Consider the following 23,464-nt stretch of genomic DNA (forward strand, 5'->3'; position numbering starts at 1 on the left):
ATGTTGGTGGAGAAAATCCTCGTTAACTTTACCATAAAATGAGAGGCTTTTCAGTGTCAACGGGCGGTATTACCACAAGGGAGTCAATGCACTCCTGAGTTTTAAAACGACAGAAATGCTGATGGAGGGAGTCAAGGCGGTTAGAAAATAATGCATGTCAAAAACTATTCACAAAACAATTTCCTACAAGCAGGGTGAATGCGAACAGTGCACTCCCAGAGGTCAAAGCCTCCATTCACCAGGATAATCTCACGTGGTAACCAAGGTGACCAGTCAGGCCTCCTACCACAAAGCAGGAATCAGCTGACTTTTTAATGTGCATGAATCAGAACAAACAAATGGGTTTTTTTGTTAGTTTCAGCTTTCAACTTTTTGCTTTCCTGGGGCTACATACAAGGACTTCAGTGATCTGATAATAAACAGCTACTGGGAGGTTGTCCTATTTGTCACTATGAATTCTGTTTTGGGGTGGATTTTCCCTTGAGTACACTAAATCCTTAGTCTGATGCAATGCTTCTTTGTTAGAAATCCCACAATGGGTGGTCACAGTGAGTGTTTCATTTGACTGAATAGTCTGTTACAAGTCAGGGACTGACATAACATGTTAATTTTACTAGTTTGAGTAACCTGCAGGGAGGATTTGACAAAAAATGCTACAGAATTTCATTATGGGAGGCACTGAATTCTAACAAGCAATTTTGAAAATTTATTTACGGGATAGTTCCACAGATGTTCAAGCCTGTCTTCAAGCATTTCTTTTCCTTTTCATATTGTCTCCCCTTGCTGCAGTGGAGGGATAGGCTAAAGAAACAAGGTGCCTGCCTGATTTGATTATGTCAGATTGCTGAAGCTTATATGCATAAGCTTATGGGGCTTAATACAAATATATTTTGCAGTTAATAAGGAATGCAGATTTTGTCTCCCACCAGTGATCTCTCAATGACCAGTAGCATCACAAACCATTATAGCAAGCAAAAACTATTTTAATGTGCATACAGGCACAAAATTATAGAGACAAGTTTTAAAAGCGATGGGCCTATCCTTTCCCAAACTTTACAGGTCTTATTGATATGAAGAACTGGAGGCTTTAGTCTTCCTTCATATTGTCTTTTTCAATCACAACCTCAAGGATGGGTGTAAGATTTGCAATCGAAACTTATTTATAAAAGTCTCATGTTTTGCAAGGGGGGGGTGTCACTATGATCAACAACCCCCGACACCCGGCCCCCCCGGGGACTTTTAATGAGATGTTGGCCTAACACACTGCCCTCAACTCATTTTCATAATGAATCCTCCCACGGCGAAATCAATCTGTCAGCTCAGTGAACATTGGTACTCCTGCAGACAGCAAACTCATAGGGTCTATTGCCGGTTGTGCACACAGAGCACACATCGAGACTCTCCTTACAAGAGACTGAAAAGGAATAAGAGACAAAAGGCCTCTTATAGCAGTACAAAGGAAATGGGTCCATCGCTGTGTATTAACAGGAACAGCTTAGAGGCTGAGTGTTGTTTAACCGTGCTAAGATTTAAAGAGCCATCTTCCAGGTGAGTCGAGAAAATCACCTTTGTAGCCGTCTCTATTGAAGCTCACCTAAACCTGCCCATAGTGCTTCAGTATTTGCCCTGAAACATGAGGATCCAAACAAAACAACGGAGGGACAGTTAAATAAAACTAACAAAGATGAGTCAAACAGTTACTTTATTTATGTTCAGGTAAAAACATGAACCTGATGCAGTAAATTATTGCAGATCTTAGAAACCAGCACATGAACGATTGGGCCAGGAGAACATACAGTGGCGCCCTCCCCTGGCCACAGACTGCAGGTGCACACCACGGTTTGTTCCAAGCCAGCAGTGCAAAAAAAAAAAAAAATAATAATAATAATAATCAACTACAGCAAGAAATAAAGACAATATAGAAAATTAAAAAAAAAAGGTAAAGCAGACATTCCCACCTCAAACAGGGTGTGAAACTGCATATAAACTTTATTCCATAAATGAACTTGAAATGCTATCTGGCCATGAAACAATAAAATGCGACCAGACAAAATTTTGTGCCCAGCTACATTTATGTGTTGAGGGTTGCTCAGAGCTTGGTCTACCAAGAAAACCCTACACATCAGGTAGGGCCCAACAGAGAGACACTAATGCTATCAAAATAAGAGCAAAACAAATTTTACCTGATCAACACATCGGTTACAACTCTTCATTTGAGCTCAAACTCTCTATAAGAAAGGGCGCCAGGACACAATCTCAACTTGGGTAGAAGGTGGAAAAAAAATAAAGAATAATATGCACTCATCACTACCCACATTCAAACAACTGCAACTCTCCTTTCCACAACTTGAAGCAAAGACACACGGGGGTGGGGTGGGGGAGTCGAACCAAAATACAACACACAAACTGGGGCCAATATAATACAGAACAAAAGGCGAACAGACGAACTGAAGGGAAGAGACATGAGAACAAATAGCTATTCTATCAAATGTGTAGAATGAGCAAAGTCTGCAAATTTGTCTGTACAAATGATCTTTGGAGCTAAAGTAAACCTAGCTTGCTCGATGGACCCCCCCCAAATACCCTCCCCTCCCCTCCCCAACACCCAGTGATGTTCGTCCACCACTCCAGAGAGGAGACATCCCTTTTTAAATATCACATAGCAATGCAATTTAAAATGTCACCCAGATGTTTTCATCTTTTTTTTTAAACATTACTCAACTACTAATATAAGTTTGACTCTCTCTTTTTTTTTATATTTTAAGTTCTGTGAGTCATGGAACACCTTTCCATTTTTTTATTTTTTTAAGATTTTTTTTGAGAGACAGGGGCAGCAAATATATATTTAAAGTCTTAATTTTTCTGCAAGCTGCTTTCTCTAACAAGAAGGCTGTACACGTAGCCTTAATGTATGTGATTACAAAAAAACTAAGAAGGAAGTCATGATTTCATCAGTCGCTGGAGAAGGCATTTGAATGTGAGATGTTGAGAGATCAGGAGAGGTGGAAAGACTGCTGGCCCTCGCGAGCCGCAATCAACAGTTTCTCTCGCATGGTCTCTATGCTGGAGTAGTCAGGCAGCTTCAGGTAGTTGACACAGGTCATGACTGAGGGGAGGAAGTCATCCGGGTTCTCTGTCGACTCGAACGTCTTCCTCACAATCGTCAGAGGGGGATTCAGGCTCCGGAAACCTGAAACACAAGAGGAACACCAGGCATGAGACACAGTGCAGACATTGTTTTAACCCTGTCTTAATGCATGTATGAGTTTGTGTGTGTGTGTGTGTGTGTGTGTGTGTGTGGTGACTTGCCTCCGACAGGCAGTCTTGGGCTCCCTGTGACAAACTGTAGAAAGAGTCTCTGCTGCTCGGCATCAAAGCTGCTCAACACTTCAAACAGGAACCGTACAGCCCGGCTGCAAAAACATGGAAAGAAATCAAATGTGTGTCTCGAGAATTACGCCTACATTGTGTTATTTTGAGGATCATTTAGTTTGTACAACAAAATCATCATAACAACAAAGGGTTTGACAATCTTCACCTGTCATGTGTGTAGCCGTGGTCCGGTCGACAGCACTCCATCAGCGTCTTGACATCCCACGTCTCAGATTTACTGCCACACAGTAACTGATCAAGCTGTAGAAAAGGAGGAACAATGAACAACTGATAAGAAAAGAAGGAACACTAACAATTATTTGTTTTAACTGACTGCATCATAAGTTGTCAGGACTGACTGAGAAGAACAAAAAGAAGTGCTTACCTCCTCCGGGTAGAAATACTGCAGGTGATGCAAGGGAAAGACCGACTCAAACCCTTCTCTAAATGACTCAAATTGTCTGGACACTCCTTCATTTAAAGTCCAGTACACCACCAACTGGAGGGAGAGACACAAGTGGCAAAGAAAGATTAACCTCAAGAGAATCAATATCAAGGGAGACAACAAATATGAAACGGAATGAGATTTGCAAGAAAAACTGTATCCCATACCCTGAGGTACTCCTCCAGGTTGTAGATTGTGACCGGGATGTCTTTACCACCCTTTTTTAGCTCAATGTTTGGGAATCCTGGAAGGGTGAAGTCCAAACCCAAGTCCTCCACTGAGCAGCCGTTCATGTTCAGGCTCTCCAGTGCCTGCTGTAGGGTCTCCCTTGTCTATTCCACACAGACAGACAAGGACAGGTCAAAGAAAGAAAAGGTGAAGGATGCTTGCTCTGCATAAGAATGTATTACTCTGATCTAAAAGAAAACAGTATTCTCATGGATACTAGTATCACAGTATTAGGCATATATATACACAACATATTCAGCAACAACCAAGTCCTGTGTGGTGACCAGATTAAGTGTTCTGTGATGTAAAGGACTACAACAGAGACTCGCAATGGACTCTTAGAGGCAGATATTCTCATGAAACCTGGAAAACCATAAGGACAACAAGAACCTCTTCTGTGCCTTACCTGTGATCGGTCCTGCTCCAGCCTCTTTTTCTGGCGGATAATATCTTCCAAGTGCTGGATGGACTTCGCCACGCCGGGATCAATGTTCACCAAGTCATGGGAGCCTATTGACATCTCATGCCGTAGCATCCACTTATAAAATGGCAACCCCAGGGGCAGGTCCAGCTGAGAGAGTGGGAGGCAATAGTTAAAATTAAAGGATATTTGCAATACATCCAAATAAGAAAAGGGAGGTATGTTTGAAAGCTGCAACATGTCAAGCTGGCACCTTGATTATAACACAAAGCTCGTAACTACAGCATGATGTTCATTTACAACCAGCAGAAGAGAAGTCCTACATGTTAAGATAGAAGAGAAAATAGAAGTTGTTACCAGTCTGAAGTCCATAATGGCTTTGGCCATTAGCTTCCCTAAGAAACGGAATTTCATTTTGATTTTGGCTATGTGTGCTGGTTTAGTTGTCCTGCCGAAGGGAACAGCAAATAGTCCTCTGGTGTTGAACATGTACTTGGTTCCCTCTTGGCTTCCTGTTGGGGCAGAGACACAAGTGTGGTCAGAGTGTGGTCAACATGCTACACACACTGTCAGATCAGCGTTTCTAGCTGCATTCAGTGCTAGCAATTTTGGTGTGCTTGTCACGATACCCTGCAGGTGACTGAGGGTTGACACACAGAGAATGTGGTACCTTTAGGATTGGCCAGCGTGACCTCTTCGCCCCTCCACAGGCCGAGATCAGCCCGCTGGAGCTCCTGAGACACCAGAGCATAGAACTCCAGAGTGGGGCCAAGTCCCGTGCCAACCTGAAAGAAGATTCAGATTAGAATGATTTTTCCAAATACAAAAAGAATGTAAAACATTTCATTGCACCAAAGCGCAATTTATGATTCAGTATCAAAATAACAGATACGACAGGCACCTCATTCTCATACTGAATCTCCAACATTGCCCTGGAGCTGCCAAGGTCCTGCATCACAGACTCTGCCTGTTTTAGCAGCTCATCACGGTTTATCGTCCTCTGAAAATGCAAGACAAATACAGATATGCTCAGGCAGTAGATGACACACAAAATATTTAAAAACACAAAAAGGTCAGAAGCAATTCAAATTCCATTCAGATACAATGAAAACTGATGACTGTGTGTGAATGGTGGTACCTTCTTTCTGTCAAGACGTGGTGCAACTCTGCTGTCCTGAGAATCTGACTGGTTGATCTCAGGGTTTGTGTCCAGTAGGCGTTGCATGGCTCTATCTCGATCAAAGGCAGTGACATAGAATAACATCTGCCGGGTGTCGAAGGGGAAGAAGAAAGGGCTGTAGACAAAGAGTGAGAGAATAATATAAGTGAGAACCAAGTCAAAGGCTATCAGTCAAACACATCAGCAATCAAAAGACAAAACATTTACCAGGTCTTTCCAAGCTCAATGAGCCAAGTAGGGATGTTGCCCGTCATGATGACCAGCGGGTCTTGCAGCTGACGGTTAGCTTTGGCTGTCAGCTTACTGTTAATGAACTCACTGGTAGGGATGAGTTCCTTACAAACAGCATTCTGCAAAACAACCACAAATGTTCCTGTTATATTTTATGTCATGAATCTTTTTCATTTATTAACTGAAACGATATCAAAATGCACCTGTATTTCTGCATATTTCTACATCACTCCCCAACTTTACACAGCTTTGCGTGTTAGTGTAACTTGCTAAACGTTTGCACAAAAACTAATTCTTAAAAGTGAGACACCAAAGTAACTTGGACACAAACAAGTAAACCAGAGGTTGCTGCCTTCCTTTTTTCATTCCTTAGAAGAAAAAAAAAAAGACTTACATCATACAGGTAGAACCAGTATCTACTAATGGAGTGCAGGACCCTAAGCAGCAGGTTGACCTCTAGAGAGGGGTCATCAAAGGTTATGGTCTCTGGTGGCTCCGAAGTGAGGTATGTCTCTAAGGGATTGATGACACTGGGACACACACCATCTGAAAGTGATGTTAATCAACAAGAGTAATGAAGCTCACTGTACACTTTCCGATTTGGAAGAAAAAAAGAAAGCTTGGTGATTTTAACACTGATCTCTGTAAATAAGTACTAAACAATAAGATGCAGCTTGTTTTGCCTAAATCTGCACTGGAGCAGCAGCTGTTTTAGAGTTAGTTGGCAAAGCTGAAGCTAGTTTGAGAAAGCCTTCCTCACCATGCCACAGCTCATCCTGCTTCTTAGCGTTGCGAGGTGAGGTTTTCGTAGGAGCAGTCTGAGCTCGACCCCTCTTTCCGCCCACGGCATCTTTGCCGCCATCCTCATCCTCTCTCACAGGCTTATACCTGTCAGGAAACAAAACATGACAGGTCGTGTTTCTGTGTGCTTTGATGAGCATGTACATCAGCTGTTACACCAGAAACTGCCTCCTTTCAACTCTAACTTTAGGACAGCACTCAAAACACATAAAAATGCTTGCAACACAGAATAGTGGTCAGCACAAGTGCTTATTACGTCCTGTGCAGAACAGCATTTTAGTTTTAAAGTATTTATCTTAAAATCTGTATGACTAGACATCACTAGAGCAAATGATCAGATAACATTTTTTTATTTGACTGACTGACTTCAAAACTGGTTAATAAGAGTCAAACAAATGCCAAAAACACTGCTTGTTTGTTTCCAAAGCTTTCTTAAAAAGTTAAGAAAAATCCCTTCTACAAGAAAGAAACTTCTGTGTCCGTTAAGAACCAACGTAATTTGTTTCTTTTTACCATATTGTGTGCGTTTTGGTCCAGATGCCAGCTCGCCCAAGCGGGTTTGCCTCATCGTCTGTTGACTCCCTTTCTTCTTCTGCCTGAAGACTGTACTGCCGTACAGCCTGGTATACTGTCATGTTGTAAGGTAGCAGGTGGTCACCAATGTAGAACTGTAGTCTGTGACGCACACTGCCAGAATTCAGGAACTGTGCCGCCTGAATAACAGATAAATTACATAGTGGTGTCACGCATGCCTTTTACTGACACTACTGAGGTTGATAATAAGACTTATCTCTCCATACAGTGTGTACAGACTAAGAGAATCACATACCAGCGATTCATCAATTTCATCATCTGAACCATCATCATCACTGTCTTCATCCTCTTCTCGGATCCGGCCATATCCTGTAAAGACAAGATTGCAAGTTATACAACAAACTTAGCAAAAAAAAAGAAATAAAAACATTGGATACCCCATTATAAGAACAGTTAAAAAGATCACTTTCGGCATTTGGACACTGGGGGAAAAACAGGTGCCTTAGGGGAACTCAAATGGCTGGAAGGGGATCAGCTCACCAAAACTAATTGAACAGTTACTCACCTCTGACAACAAGATATCTCTCTATGGCTTGCACCAGGGCCAGGGGGTCGATCTTCACAGGGCCACCTTTCCACTGTTTAACATTAGTGCAGTCTGGATGTCTCTGCAGCTGACACTTAAGCTGATGTGTGTTGAAGAACTTCAGTGCTTGAGAGCCCCTGGAGAGATAAACAACAACATTTTTAAAAAATATATATACCAAACAGTGTGACTGTGCTTAAATATAAAGTCAATTTGTTTGAACCACAAATAACAAACCCACAAACCTGCTGCCATTGCCGTTGCCACTTGGGAAATCATGCACTTTGACAGGAAACTGCTCCATTTGGCTGAGGCAGCTGTTCATTTTGTGCACTAGTGCCAGGTATGGCCCATTCTCTGATGGGTCCAAACGGCCTACAGGCTCCATTCCTGGGACCTACAGACCAAATGGGAGGAGAAACTAGAATTAAGCCTCGCAGCTGTAAGCCTCCGCCAACGAGTCAGGTTGCAGTTTACATCCATGTCTGTCCACACTTACATCTGTAACAAAGACTTTGAAGGAAGTTAAGAAAAATTAAGTGTTTTTAAGTATTTTTAGCGAAATAGAAGTTATCACCATAGCGACATGTATGATTCCAGTGACAAACATTATCATTCACTTAGAGACTATTTGTACAGAGGAGTACAGGGCACTCACAGAGCTTCATCACAGGGTGTGAAAACAATCACCTTTAGCAGAGTACGACAAACCATTGAGCTTTGTGCTTAAGTACTGCTGTTTGTCTGTTAGTGTTTCGCTTCATTTACAAAAACAAAACAGAGTCCAATTCTTTGTGTGTGTTAACGTGCTTGATCAACAAAGCGGATTCTGACAGATGAAGAAGCTACAAATTGTAAAATGCGGATGCTTCACACACCATTTTCAATGCAGGAGCAAAGATGATCTATACAGTGAGCACAGTGTCAAGGTCACCAATGGAGTATCTGTCCAAATGTAAAATACAGACCCAATCTCCACCTTTGTTACTTAGTGACGGTGTTGAATAATGACCAGAAAGTGTATTTGTAGAATATGCTGTCACAGTAAAGCTTGGGTGATGGTCAAAACAATATACAGTAATATAGAGCATTTTAGTCTCTCACCGGGCAGCCAGCAAACACATGGAGGAACCTCTTGAGCCGCACATCACGGCTGAGTAAGTCCCTGTCGGTGTTGGAGGTCAGGTAGACCAGGAGCTGCTTCACCAGCCCACTGTGCTGGATCTCAAAAGACGACACATCAGATTCTGATACAATACTGGAGATCTCCACCAAGCACTCCATACCACCATCCACCTGGGGTAACAGCAACATAATGCATCATCAGTAAAATGTCACAGTCATCTAACTTGTCACAGTCAATTTTATCTGCATCTACCTATGTTTCACTATCTGTACATCTTGCATCTGAAGAAGCTGGGTAACTAATTACATTTAGGTAGGGGAGTGAATGTTTTACCTGCAGGTTGAGCTGCTCAGTGGCTGTGCAAAGTCTCTGGAGTACATTCAGTGCAGGGTTGCTGCCATCTACATTTTCAGAGTTGAAGTAGCGCTCCACAAACTTACTTGCCTGTTCTTTGATCCAGGCCTTTATTTTGTCTCTACAAATGGGGGGAAAAACATTTCACTGACTATATTTAAACATTAACCATACAGCCGGTGATTCTGTTCTGCATTAACACAAAAAAGGACATAATTTGGGCAATACAGGAATGGAAAATATGGAAACTTTGTTCATTAACTCTCAGTCTTACCTGTTATTTGAAACTGAGTCCTTTGGAGGCGCTCTTGCCAGTCCACTGACCCCTGCTGTACGTGAGGGCTCTGAGTTGGCATTGTTAGTCTGGGCACCCAGCTTACCCCAGGTCTTGGGATTAAGACTGGCCAAGAAGGACGATTTGGGTGACTGCGTACTAGTGGGGCTCTTGGCTGGAAAGAACACAACAGGTATATTTGGAGGGACACCTATAGGCTAACAATATATCCAAGAGCACAAAATGCCATTTTACTTCAAGTTGACTCAAAATATGTTTAAAGGAATCACTGATAAACCTGCATTGCTGGTCTGTTGGCCAGAAGGTACTAAACAGAAACAAAATCTGCTGTGAGTCTTGCAGTTACAAAATCAAAATAATCATCACCCATTGCTAACGCATGCATTAGCTGGCACATCTGCACAGCTGGCTGTCTGCACAGTAGTTCAGTGATATAAAATATATATAAAACAGTGATAGCAATACATTTCTGGTGTTACTCCTCTGAGACAAAAGGTGGTCTGATACTGGCATACTCATGTGTCACTGTGTCTGGTGGGGATCTTTCCCCACACAGTGATAACATCTTAACTTACCCTGATTGTCTACTTTATCATCATCTCTTGGGGGAGAGTATTTCGGCCTTCTGGGCCCTCGTTTCGGTAGCCGTTTCCTCTTTAGGACATCACTTAACCGTCTTGGTGGGTGAGAAAATACATAACATAAATGCACTGACAAACACATCGATAAACAATTGCTTACATAAATTACCAAATGAAATGACAACTACCACTGTTTAAAAATGCTTAGATTTTCAACTTCAAAAACAATTTGTAGAACTACATGTTAGGTAACAAGATTAACTGCCTTTTCTTGGTTTGGCAGTTTGTGTTTCTGATCTTAGTCTCCAGTATCACAGTGAATCTGGATCTGTGCAAAAAATGTTTTTTAAAAACACAGCAAAGAGTAAACGGCCAAACCAAAGCCACACATGGCCATATACTCACCCCTGTGGGCTGAGGTCCAGTGAGTCGTCCATGCTCTGCTGGAAGCTGGGTGAGCCCAGATCAGGAGTTGCATTATTAGCAGATGTGGTGGATGCAGTGCTGATGGTGGTAGTGCACAAGCTGGCAGTGCCACTAGGGCAAGCCTTTGGGGGACTAGTGACAAGAAAGCTCTCAGACTCTGACAGGTTCTTCACCTGGTGCATCACACCTGGAAAAGAAAGGAGAAGGACAGGCATTAAAATGTAAATTTAAAAAAAAAATGCGACAGCACATAACAACTTCATTTCAATTAGTAAAGACTTATCTGAGATCTGGCTGAAGACACATTGAGGATCAATGTAAAGGAAAACACTTGCAGCAAGGCTTTGTGGACTTTTTTCTGTCTCCTCTGATGAGCAGACAAGATGGTTGAGTGAGTGAGTTTGCCATAGAGTTACACACTACCTTCTCTTCTAAAATAGACACTGAAGACATCAGGCAGCTTCTGCATGAGGATCTCAGCCATCTGCAGAGAACCCACTACAATCTTCAGGTCCTGGCTGGATAGCATGGAGGCAATGTGACTGTAGAAACAAAATTACAAAAACAGAATTTATATTCAACTCAAGGACCATCACCAGTAATTCTCTGTTTCTGAAATGCAGTTGCTTAATTTTTTTGAAAGAAGTCTCAAGACACCCTTTTGATCCAGCTTTAGTGCCAATGTTAAAAGCTGTCCTGGCAATCTTACCTGGACACAGCATGGTTCCTCAGCACATCCTTCAGCAACTCTGCATCAGCAAAGTAGATGATCCTGAGGATGGCTCTAAGGCACTTGTGTCTGACAGCAGGGCCAGCCGATGAGCTGTACACCTCGTACAAGACCCCAAACAGAGTTTTGATAAAGCACTTTGCCAGTTCAGGGTCCTCCTTCATCAACTGGGCTCGTGCATCTTCTCTACGAACCTCCTGGTGACTCCCTGGAGTCAGACAGTGAACATGTCAAGTTTATTGGTTCAACCACACTGCAAAGGTTCCTCTTTTAATTTTTTTTTTTTACTACACAATGTTATCTTCAAATGAATCTCACAAGACCTGTAATACCTGTATTGGGGTTGGCAAGAGGATTTGGCTTCCTCTGGATACCACGTGCTGTTCCTGTGTCTTCATTGATCTGCTGCATAGAGTTGAAATCAATTGTGTACACACGGCCCAGGGTTGACAAGCTGATCTCGTCCTCCCCATTCTGGTGGGCTGTCTGCAGGCCAAGGTAATCCCAAAATAAACCCCAAAAGTCAGCATCACATACAGATGCGCCCCATATGTTGTAAAAGTACTCAAAGATGCTGACACACTGTAAATAGACTGAATGGTATCGAGTAATGGAAGTTAACACTTTAACAGATGCATTACATTATTCACCCTTCGAATAGTTATTTGTAATGTAGCAGACAGTCCAGAATCACTGACCAGAATTAATTCTGCCTTGTGATACAACATATCACCCCATGCACAATATTTCTTTAGAAATTTAGAGATTTCAAAGAGAAAACATGTGGGTGACATAGTCACTTCCGTTACATTTATACCTCAATGATGCGGCTGTCAATACGGTTGTAAGGATGCCACAGTCCCCGGTCATCCCTCCATTGCCAAATTGCTCCCTCTGTTGTCTGGGCACTGCCCTTCTTCAGCATTACATCAACTGCAAAGATGCCCTCTCTAGGCAGACAGGGCATCAACTCACTGTAAGAACAAAAGGAGTTTCAGGAAACTACAAAATTCTGTTTGCTCCAAATTCAACTGTCACCAAAGCAAATGACACTCAAACATCAACTATCACTGACAAAACAATTATATGTGCGGTTCAGAAAGAAAGATTAACATTTTTGGCACTACTGTAAGCCCCACGTCGGTGTAGCAAAGTATGTTGGACAAGGGTTTCTGTAAATGCTGCAGAATACAATAAGTCTTGAATTTTCTAATTTAGTGAACACCATTTTTATTTTTACTGGCAGCATAATTTACAGGATTAGCAACCCTATATCCAAATACTTTGCCATTTTGCCAAGCATGATCCTAACCCATAGGATACTAAGAAGAAGGCAAGTAAATAGGTGTTACCATATAAGGGAGGTCAGTTCATAAAGCTCCTGGGGGCTCCGAGGTACCAGTTCAATCTGCTCCTGGCAGCTGCCATTTGATGCACCACACAAGAGGAAACGCAGAGTTTCTGCTATGTCTGTTTAGAAAATAAACACATTTCTGTTGTTAGATGTCCTGCTGCAACTTCAACACACAATATTCCTACACTACTGCTAATAGTGCTGACAAACTTTTAGCAGTAGTGTAGCACATCCACATTTAGCAGAAGTGTAAACTGCAAATCAAATTTTACAGGCAGTCAATAAGATGCAAGCTGATGTGAACATGACATGTTTTCAGCATAGATGGTAACATGGAAAAGATGTGTGCTTAAGTTGAAAATGTGAGGTGAGCTATAGCATATAAGCATCAGAAAACACAAATGCATATTTAGCTACAAGCTAGATTTTGTACTGTCACAACCCGTAGCTGTTTGGCAACTTAACAAAAGCCCCTTTTACGCTGCCTGTTCAAGGCAAGAATGTCATGTCGTAATTCTGCCTCACAATTATATACAAAAGGCACAAACACAGAATGGAGCTACCATTGCTTTTAAGCTAGCAACAGAGGTAACCACAGAGCTGAATGGATGTCCATGTGAAAAAGGAGGGACAGCAGGACAGGACACATGTTGTCACACACATTTTTGTTTTTTGTTTATACATAATGCCGTTCTGCTGCGGGAGCAATAGAATGCCATCTAAAAATCACCAAGGAAGCATTATGCCAGTATTGATTGGTCACTCTGAGCCCAACAAAACTGGCAGAAACTGCATAAACTCTTAAAACAGTTAAAAGGGAGGTATAAAAAACACACTTTTTTAGATACACCTTTTTTTTTACAGCACATTAACACAAATATCCAATCAACCAATCAGGTGGCAGCATCTCAATGCAGTTAGACACGTAGACAGGGTTAATATGCTGAAGTGCAAACCAAGTATGAGAATGGTGTTGGTTGCTGTTGGTACCAGATGATGGTTTGAGTACTTCAGAAACTACTGAAATAATGGGATTTTCACAAACATCCCTTGGATTTACAAAGAGCCCAAGGAACAAATGGGCCCACTGTGTAGTGAGTACATGCAGTATAAATGTATAAATATTTGCATCACAGAAATGACAGAGGTGCCAAGTAATACATGAGTGGCAAGAGTGTTTCCACTGGTGTGTGTGTGTGTTACTCACTTTGTTTCATAAGTTGGACTGCTAGGCAGGGGCAGTTAGAGCACATAAGGGAAAACATGCGCACAACCATGATAAACATCCCAGAGCTGAGGACAGGAGGGGTCACTACCAGCAGCTGCTGAATATTGGTCAAAAGGTCCCGTGATGCAACCTCCTGCAGCAGGTTCTGTTGACAGACACATACATGCACATCAGCAGCAGAGTTGGATGGCAAATGGAGGACATGAAAAGGCAAACACAGAAACAGTAAACATGTTGTCATGTTGGAATTTTAGGTACAAACCTCTTCATGTTGAAAGTTGTCCACCAGCCTGGCGAAACAGAGACAAGTGCTTTCGACGGATTTTTTATCCTAGAGGATTGTTAATTGAACAAAATCATTAGTGAATCCTACAATAGGCTACACTGAACTATTACGATTCAAAGCACAAATGTATCACTGTGATACATTTGAGGATAAAACACTTAAATACTGAAATGAATTAAGAGTATTCATGTTTATACAAATATCAAAGTAGTTTTGGTCAATCTGAACTATGAGCAACCAAAACCCAACACATTAAAAAGTGACACAAGTTCTCTAAAATGCAGGACTTTTTTCAAAGTAAGATCACGTTAACAGCAATGATGATAAATCAATATTTTGGTTTTGATCCTCCACCTAAAGTAAACCACCGATATCTATAAGGCCTTACCTTCTCCAGGAAGACTGTCATCTCTTTTGATTATTTGACATTGTTTGTAATTTGTTGAGTCCAGGTTAGCAGGCTACATTTGTTTTCCTTGATCATTTTATATTCGTGCAGCTGTCTGATTACTGACTAGAAGGTGATCATGAGATTATCTGGACTGTGTAATCAGCTACACTGAGGCACAAAATTCACGCAATTTCACTGTCAGAATTTGCCGAATAGAATCTGAAAACACTGAGTCCGGATGGTCAGCAATTTTCACAATAATATGCATTCACTTTGACATTACTTGGTTCTTAAAAAAAGTCATACAAGTCACCCTCAATGCTGTTAGAAACTGAATGTACCTGGTGTGTGAGCCTCTGTGTCAACAGTGGCAGAGAATCAGCAACAAAGTGGAACTCATCTGGAGTAATGCTCTGGCAGCAGTTAGCAGCAATGGCCAAAGCATTCCTCTGAGCATTGATGCTGAAGAATTCTAGGTACAGGAGGCAGTCTGCAAGCCCACCCTGTGAGAGATGACAAATGATAACATTATAGTGGCGTAATTGCAGCTAACAGAGGAGGGGCAATATAAGGTGTGACAAAAAGGCAGTGTGACACTTACAGCCTGCAAAATGGCTTTGCTGTGTCTCCTTGACAACATCTCCAAGGCTGTCAGGGCCTGCTCTGCTACGTCAATGAACTGGATCACCTGAAGCTAAAGACAAGAAGGTGGAACAAGACATTAGCACATCTAAATGCCACCATTGCAAATTAACAATTAGGGAAAGATTGAGAATGCTGGCCTTACCTTCTCCAGGAAGACAGGAATAGCATCAACCACCACAGCAGAAGATCGAGGAAGTGCCTCCATCATATAGGTGAGTGCACGGGAGGCATGATTCATCTGTGTGCAAGGATGACAAGGCATGCAAAAAATCCATTGTCATTACAAAAATAAATGAAAATAACACAAGACAACAACAGTTACAGTAATAAATGCTAATCAGACTCACAATATCAAAGTTATGCTCCATTTGTAACAGCGTAATCTGTGAAAGAAAGTTGAGAGCATTAACATGGAATCAGATTCTTGGGAGGTTCACAAAAATAATCATCCAATCTGCAAAGACTTTCACGTTACACAAAGCAAATGAAACACAGCCGAGGCACAGATGCAAAACATACGGGACAGCCAAGTATTATGAAGAGGTTTAATTACAAACAAATGAGACCAACCAAAGCGGGCACCACACTCTTGACAGGGAATCCACCCAGTGTTTCTTCATTGCCCATCACCAACAGCTGGCACATCTCAATGGCGGCTTGGAGCTGCTGAGACTCGTCACCTGTGGCTTGCAGGCCCTGCAGTAACTGCTGAGCCTTGGAACCTGAAAGAGAGATTTTTTATTAAGAACTTAGCAAACATAAAGAACACTGATGTAAGGTCAAGAAGGTTGCACTCACTGGCTCCACTGCCAATAGTCCTGTGAAACAGCTGTGACATACGGGGTCCCAGGGGCCCAAAAAGATGTGGGGGGAGACCCCTGGCCTCCAGTAGGGCTGTAAAGACCAAAACAGAAAGACTTAGAGACAAACTACACGATATAAAACTGAGAGAACTGTTTATGAAGTGTTTGGAACTACATTTCTAGCTGCAAATGATGAATCTTAGTGGGGATAGATTGGTAAATCTGAGGGGATTAATATACCTTGAAGCCTTCCCATTTCAGAGTCGTCAGACTCACTCTCTCCAGAGGTGGTCATGCCCACTGCTCCAGCAACTGAGCTTGAAGCTGAATACAGAAACAGCATTAAATTAAAATCCACAGTGAAAGTTAAAAAGCAAATAAAAAGCTATTCAAGACTTAAAAACTCTTGAAGAGTTTTAATTCCCGAGCAAATTTAGCAGCAAATTCCTGATCATCCATAGATTTCACACAACATAACAAGGACAGATGATCTACTGTGAATCAACTATCAACAGTGCTGGCGTAATAGGTACCAGAAGCCCCTTGCGATGCTTCATCAGTGCGAGCGGCTGATGAGTTGGCCCCATCCTGGTTGTTGTCGGAGTCGGCCATTTTCTCCTGTCGGCGAGCGTCGGCTGCCCCGCGCTTGCCCAGGCCTGAGCCCCGCCGACTGTGATATGAGTAAAAACAGATTGACAACATGAGTGACAGTTTTCATAAGTGGTGTGTTCTATTTTACCACTCCAAGTTAAATTAATAAACAGCAGATATTCCACTGGATATGGTTTTTATGTTGGATGTTGACGATTATGCTATTACAAATTTTATGTCATGTTGCCGTTTTTACATACATCTGGTACATTTAATGAAGGTTTCTGCAATATATACATAGATATATATCTATATACACACTATTTTGTTTTCCTTAGCAGTAATTAATTCAACAATCAAATGTTCAGAATTTTGTTCAAATCAGACCAGACTAAGTCATCAATAGAAAGTCATCAGTCAAAGTCATCATTAAAAAGGCTGATTAAAAGAAAGAAAAACAAAAACAGGACATCCTTAGGTTGATATCCATCATTGGTTAAGTGGATGATTACAACAATTACAACAACAATATAAAATGTCTGTGGTACTGGTGCTTTATTAGTGCTAGGAATTTGATGTTGCTTAGACTCATGGAAACAAACACTGATGCATGATTATTAAGTAAACCTTCAAAATTAATAAAATAAACAGAATTTAATACAACAACCCTGCGATGAATTCTACCATCATCAAAGTTATAATGTTCAGTTTTTGTTAACACAAAATTGTGGACATTTTGGAGGCTTTGGTTTCTAGAACTGCTGAACACGAAATTACACTCATTGGTGTGCACAAATCAGGAAACACAAGACAATTTCATTTACTTTTTTTCTGGCATCAATATTTATACTACACTCTACACTGCGTTATCACTGTAACTTGTACCTGGTGCTGGCACAGGAGCCCGTGGTCTTCTGGCGTGTGCTCCGCCGATAGCTGGGGAGCTCTGCTGGAGGAGACTCGCTGCGCTTCTTAGTGGATTTCCTCAAACCTAACATGAAAAAAAGGACACTTTAACCACACTGGGACCAGTACAAACACTACCATTATCTCAAAACCAGTCTGATATTTGGGTTGATTTTTAGGTTGAGATTATATGAAATACGTCACCTAGCTATCACAATAAGCATATGCATCAACAATGACTTTCAGAAAATATCTACATCATATTTTTAAGCATTTTTGGCTATGGTACCTCAACAGATCTCCTCATGTCATAAATATTGCTCACAAGTATGTGGAAAATCTTGGTCAATATAGCTGTTAGGGCAAAGACTGATGCTGAGTGTTACTTTTCAATACAGTGAAGGCTCTAGTGTCGCCAGTTTAGAACCCTGTACCACTGACTACCGGGTATTAATAGTAACCCAACCATGGCCCTATGACAGGACAGCCTTCATGCTAGATCTGTGAGTCATAATTCAGAAGTATAAAAATAAACATTTAAAAAGACAAAATGAATTAATGATGAATTATTATTTCTTCTTTTAAATTTTTTTTTACCTTATTGGAATTATAAAAGGTAACATTTTAATTCCTCACACTTATTTAAGCGTCTGTTTTCTAATAAGAGATTTCAGATAAGGCTCAAATTATCTTCCTATTTAGGCTGTAGCAACATTACTAACTCAACCTAATCTCACAACTGTGCAATGAGAAACCATACAGAATCACTGAAACACACGCAAACTGCATTGCATATGCTTACTCACCATTACAGCTGAAAATCTGTGTGTGCTTTAAGATATTAGAGGCTAACAGATAAAGATATTGAGAGAGAGAGGAAGAGGAAGAGAGAGAGAGAGATGAAGTTCTGTCCTATCCTCACAGAAGCAGCTTTTGAGTCCTTCCTTGCCCTCAAACATATCCCAGTCAGCTGGTGGACCAACAAGTGAAGCCAACTTAGGAGGGGTCTCTCCATTTGGGCCTAGGGCCCATGGCACAGAGCCCACCTCAGTTTCTATCCTTTCACCTACCCAGAACAGCCTGACCTCACACTGACCTGAACAGCTTACACTCACTTCACCATACACAACTCATTTGAGTATCTCTTTATCTGTACTACTACCCTGCAGTCTTTCCTCTCGACAAAAAGGATGAGTCTCAAACCTTAATACATCTCAAGTACTGACTAAATAGCACTGTAGCATTGCATGCAGCTAACTGCTGGACCAACAACAGCTAATTTTGTTTCCCCAAGTCAGCCAACGTTTGATTGTCCACTGTTCTTTATTGAGGTTTATTCAGAGTTCTTGTACAACAATGTGTTTTCACTAAGTATCTCTAACTTTCACACCGTGCATGGCAGCATCAACTATCAGTGTATGAACGTGTGTGAGAATGGGTGAAGTGTTTTGTAGAACTGGAGATTAGAAATGCACTCTATAAATGCAAGCACATTTACACAGACAACAAAAACTGAATGCAGTGCTAACCCAACGAGCTACTAGTGTAACACCAGTAAAACATCTCGAGGAGGCTCAACCTCAACAACTCATGACAGAATCCAAAGAAACATTCTGCATTCACAGTAGTCATTAGTGAAGTCCCCAGTCTAATGGTTAAGTCACATGACTATATAGATACTATCATAATGTGGTGATTTAATGTGACAAAAATGTAATTTTGAATTAATCATCTAATAACTATAGTCCTATCTCAGTCACTCTGGGTGAATTGATGTTAATATCGCAGCTAGCTATAGTCTGCAAAAACATACAAGTGTGACTAGCATGGCATCCAGACAGAGATTTGAATTTGTATTCAAAGAGAGTGTTTGGAGATGGTACTAGTACGCAAAGGGAAAATCAGGAGAGAAAGGTAAGAGACACTTTGATAGTGAGGAGCTGAAGAGCAGAGCATGGCTAACACAACTATTGCTACATAGCTTGAAGCTGGACACAAAGATTTCTGAGTGTCGATACTCAATGTGGCAAAATGTAACCAAGTACCAAAAAAAATATTCAACACTGCATCTGTGGTCTACCCTTCAGTGAGTGATGGAAACAAGATGTTTATGGCAAGCAGTGGGCAGCTACAAAAATTCCTTCAGCACAATAGCCTCACACAATGTCCCAGATATATACTCACTACACTGACAAGGTTGTCGGTTCTAAAAAGTAATGGCGACTGATGTTTATACCTAAGTAATAAGTAGTAGTAGCATCTAAGCAGTATCTAAGTTGTGGTACATCAGTACAGTTTAGTTTTTGTTGCGTCAGACTAGTATACCGTAAATAAATGTCGCTGGTACAGTTCAAATTTCTGATCTTTGCTGTCTGTTGTTTTTGATGTGTGCTGTACATTATGTGTGCATATAAATTAAGTTGTCCGAATACTGTTCTTATGACATCACCTGCGCTATGCCAGAGGGCATAGGCTTGAACTCACAGTAGCCATGTAGCCTAGATAGAGGAGTCACAGGTGAACAGCTGATAGAAATATAAACAGAGGACACCACAAAGTTTTTCAGTAGAACGTGAGTGTCTGCATTGGTATGTGGTCCTGTTTGATAGTCAGGAGCTTTTCTCAAACAGATAAAGGGAGAGAGGAATTTCAATCAACAACATAAGAACAGTGGATCAAACAACACTTTGTCCTTAAGTGTGACCTATTATACGGCACTTAAACAGACAGAGTCAGACAGAAATAAAAGCCTACTTCTAAGGCAAGCCTGTTTCATATAAAAGCCTGGTGCCAGTCATTATTTGAGGAAATAAATCCAAACTATTTTGATATTCAATTAATCATTGTTTTTTTTCCAAACATTTGCTGGTTCCGGCTTTTTTAATGTAAAGATTTACATCTTCATTGTCATTTATGATAGTAAATGAAAAGTCTTTGCATTTTGGATTGCTGGCCGGACAAAACAATCAGAATCAGATCAGAATTCCTTTATTTATTCCTGAGGGGAAATTCTTTAAAAGTAATCTGAATAAATTAATTTGGATAGTTGTGAGGAGAGAAAAGAGTGAAACCTTTTTAAACATTTTATAGACTAAACAATTAATGGATTAATTGTGAAAATAACAGGAAGATTAATCAATAGTAATAATAATGATTATTAGTTGCAGACTAACTTCTGGGTCTACCATACCTGCGAAATCACACATTTGCTCCACACTGATAATGGAACAACCAGCAGTATTTTTGTTATATTTAGCTATTTTCCAGTTTCAGGTGACTGGTGCTTGAATCTGAAATCTGAGCCAGGTCACCAGCACGGTGAAGCCCACATTCACCACATGTGAACTAGATATGATAGTCAATATACACGTGCCTTATTGTATCAAGTGTAAGTGTGTCAATGTCACCATCTGTATTTATACATGATACAGGGACATCATATGAGTTATACACTTGTCTTGATAAAGGATTCTCCACTTGGTATATACTGCACTATATTAATCCTCTACCATGCTGTAATGTGTATCAACTTGGCAGCAGTTACAGCAAATATATTTGTTCCCATGGGTTAAGAGTGACATTTTGTAATTGATGCTGTGATGCTGCTTGGATCACAGGTCTTGTGACATATAATCCCAGGGGTGTAACCCTTATCCAAGCTCACAAGAAAACTGCCACTCTGCAAACCATTCATAACCCTATTTGAACCCCTAAATACTTAATGCAATTACAAACCCAGAAAAGCAAATGCTTACAGATAAATCCCTCACCGTATGCAATGTAAATATGAAATACTATCAAATATTTATGAAGTAGTACTAAATGTTCTCTAAAAGATGTAAGACAGATGTTTCAGCTCAGACAGTGGATCAGACGAATTCTAACACACTGTTTCTGTTAAGAATTAAGATGATGCCTACACAGGCAACTTGACTCACTTGCTAGTTTAGCTTGTAATCCTGATGGCCCAGGTTTGGAGGTCTCAGTTTTGGAGGATCCGGGCAAAGACAGTTTGGGTTTTGGCAGGTTAACTTTGGGGTTGAAGCGTGCTGCCCACTCAAATTTTGAAGAACTGGCAGTTTTGGCCTGCTCCTTGTCACGGGTACTACGGCGTGGGGAGGGGCTTGAAGCTGAGCGGGAGCGTCGTGCCTTGGTCTGATCCTTTCCTTGTTTGACTCGAGCGCCCTGCGTAGTGGCACTGTTGGTGCCTGTGGTAGAGGAAGAGGAAGAGGTGGAAGCAGAGGAGGAGGAGTCTGTCACGTTGCTACACCCAGCTTTGGCTGAGGCGGCCGATTTAGACGCCAGCTTGGTGGGTTTTGCAGTTCTGCCCTCGGTACGATTGTGGAGGGACCCAGCGGTGCTACTTAGACCGGGGAGAGGGTCCGCTTTCTTCCGTTTCTGGATTGGTGAGGCCCCAGCGGCCCCGTTCTTCTTACTCTGGCCTCGACCTGATGATGCAGGTTCTGAAGCAAGTGATCTCTTCTTAGACTTAGCTGGGCCTTTCTTAGTCTCTGAGGTATTATCTCGGGGTAGTGGGAGCGATTTGGACTTCTTGGCAGGGGTCGGTCCAAAGGTACTAATTTGGTCAGGAGCTTCGCTTCGCTTCAGCCCTCGGGTACCTTCACTTTTTGACTGGTGGCCGGGTCGCTCTTGTTCAGATGTCCCTGCAGTCTCTGGCTCGTCGTGCAACACAAATGAGGCCACAGGCAGAGTGATTCTGCCAAGGAGCAAGAGGGATTTAAGATATAGTAATAAAAATTTTTTTTAAAAAAACCCACACCATTTCAGGAAACTCCTCTAATCACAGAGGGTGATTAATTACTATTTCCCATTCATTGTACTCATTCAGATTCATAACAAAACCTATAGGTGCACAATAATTTATGTCTTTCTTCGTTGTGAATTTTATTTAGAATGACACTACTGGACAAAGTACAAACCCATAAACACACGCACACACAATAAGTACCAAAGAGAGGAGGGGTACCTTCTTGAGCTGTGCCCTCTGGACTGGCCAGTGGCTGAGCTGGCTGTGGCTTTGGAAGCCTTAGAATTAGGTCTTCTACTTTCAGGTGGGGAATTTGCTTTATGTTTTACCTGCTCTGACTGCAACCTGTAAGGTTGGAAATTAAAGAGCAAGTGACAGTGTGGGTTTCTGTAATTAAGCCACATAAAAGAAAGACTTGATCAAACCCCAGTTCATTTTTGCTGACTGTTTTTGCATATCCTGTGATCATTAATGCCTTTGGAGTAGCAAGAAAAACAGCTAAAACAGAGTTAATCACCACTAGACCCTGATAAAAGAACACAAGACAAGCCTCCTCTTTGATTAAGGAGGCTGAAAAAACTATTCAGCGTTAACAGAAAGAAACCCATGAATTCATTACAAACATCCTCTTATTAAAGACCTGTCTTTTATTGCTTCCTTCAAGAAAATCCCAACTAATGTTCCCCACAAACCATCATCCCTGCCTCTCACTTCATATGGAGATTTTCACTTTAAGTTAACAGTAAGTGTGCAGGTAAACTCACCTTCCTGCGACTGTGTGGTCTTGTGGCTGGGCCGCAGCAGTGTTCCTCTGTGAACGGCGCAGTGACCCCCCTGGATTGGAATTAGGCCGGTTGGACATTGGCACCTCTCTCCTGAAGGGACATACCCTTTCTAGACACTACCATTCACTACAATAAAATAGAGGGGAAAAAAAACACATAAGAATAGTGGCAAAATGAAACAGTGAGAAATTCTATCTATGCTCTTGTCCAACCACTGTGTTGTCCTCTGTTTAGAATAAAGTGTTGTGCTATAGGTGAGAACTGATAAAGCTTTTCTACCATCAAGCTCTGCTCTCTAGCCTACTTGAAACGATCAGGGGTATGACTGCCTCATTAATTTTACTATAATTTAACATCTCAAGATACGAAAGCTCTCCAGAAAACAAGCAAGCAATCC

General features: G+C 41.4%; 1 protein-coding gene across 10 annotated transcripts in view; it reads right to left on the bottom strand.

Moving 5' to 3' along the window:
• Positions 1-1,685: 1,685 nt before the first annotated feature.
• trip12 (thyroid hormone receptor interactor 12) overlaps positions 1,686-23,464 on the bottom strand; it is a 39,669-nt gene continuing 17,890 nt past the window's right edge. For 6 of the 10 annotated variants that reach the window (XM_046388714.1, XM_046388709.1, XM_046388710.1 and 3 more), the window contains 41 exons: positions 23,047-23,193; positions 22,502-22,627; positions 21,453-22,231; positions 17,494-17,599; positions 16,551-16,687; positions 16,258-16,341; positions 16,013-16,108; positions 15,785-15,936; positions 15,562-15,597; positions 15,357-15,452; positions 15,171-15,263; positions 14,911-15,072; positions 14,155-14,223; positions 13,872-14,037; positions 12,663-12,780; positions 12,128-12,284; positions 11,643-11,796; positions 11,290-11,518; positions 11,004-11,122; positions 10,560-10,767; positions 10,149-10,249; positions 9,553-9,727; positions 9,258-9,399; positions 8,903-9,094; positions 8,044-8,195; positions 7,778-7,935; positions 7,508-7,581; positions 7,192-7,391; positions 6,638-6,765; positions 6,272-6,423; positions 5,854-5,996; positions 5,605-5,761; positions 5,368-5,466; positions 5,137-5,251; positions 4,824-4,978; positions 4,452-4,616; positions 3,985-4,149; positions 3,758-3,871; positions 3,539-3,633; positions 3,310-3,413; positions 1,686-3,190 (listed from right to left, as the gene is read on the bottom strand). In XM_046388714.1, the coding sequence (XP_046244670.1) occupies positions 2,994-3,190; positions 3,310-3,413; positions 3,539-3,633; positions 3,758-3,871; positions 3,985-4,149; positions 4,452-4,616; positions 4,824-4,978; positions 5,137-5,251; positions 5,368-5,466; positions 5,605-5,761; positions 5,854-5,996; positions 6,272-6,423; positions 6,638-6,765; positions 7,192-7,391; positions 7,508-7,581; positions 7,778-7,935; positions 8,044-8,195; positions 8,903-9,094; positions 9,258-9,399; positions 9,553-9,727; positions 10,149-10,249; positions 10,560-10,767; positions 11,004-11,122; positions 11,290-11,518; positions 11,643-11,796; positions 12,128-12,284; positions 12,663-12,780; positions 13,872-14,037; positions 14,155-14,223; positions 14,911-15,072; positions 15,171-15,263; positions 15,357-15,452; positions 15,562-15,597; positions 15,785-15,936; positions 16,013-16,108; positions 16,258-16,341; positions 16,551-16,687; positions 17,494-17,599; positions 21,453-22,231; positions 22,502-22,627; positions 23,047-23,144 (6,168 nt within the window). In that variant the 5' untranslated portion in view covers positions 23,145-23,193 and the 3' untranslated portion in view covers positions 1,686-2,993. The remainder of the gene's footprint in view (positions 3,191-3,309; positions 3,414-3,538; positions 3,634-3,757; positions 3,872-3,984; positions 4,150-4,451; positions 4,617-4,823; positions 4,979-5,136; positions 5,252-5,367; positions 5,467-5,604; positions 5,762-5,853; positions 5,997-6,271; positions 6,424-6,637; positions 6,766-7,191; positions 7,392-7,507; positions 7,582-7,777; positions 7,936-8,043; positions 8,196-8,902; positions 9,095-9,257; positions 9,400-9,552; positions 9,728-10,148; positions 10,250-10,559; positions 10,768-11,003; positions 11,123-11,289; positions 11,519-11,642; positions 11,797-12,127; positions 12,285-12,662; positions 12,781-13,871; positions 14,038-14,154; positions 14,224-14,910; positions 15,073-15,170; positions 15,264-15,356; positions 15,453-15,561; positions 15,598-15,784; positions 15,937-16,012; positions 16,109-16,257; positions 16,342-16,550; positions 16,688-17,493; positions 17,600-21,452; positions 22,232-22,501; positions 22,628-23,046; positions 23,194-23,464) is intronic. The other 4 variants (XM_046388716.1, XM_046388715.1, XM_046388719.1 and 1 more) reach the window with 4 other exon arrangements.

This window comes from Scatophagus argus, chromosome 5, assembly GCF_020382885.2.
Source record: "Scatophagus argus isolate fScaArg1 chromosome 5, fScaArg1.pri, whole genome shotgun sequence".
Classification (NCBI taxonomy): Eukaryota; Metazoa; Chordata; class Actinopteri; family Scatophagidae; genus Scatophagus; species Scatophagus argus.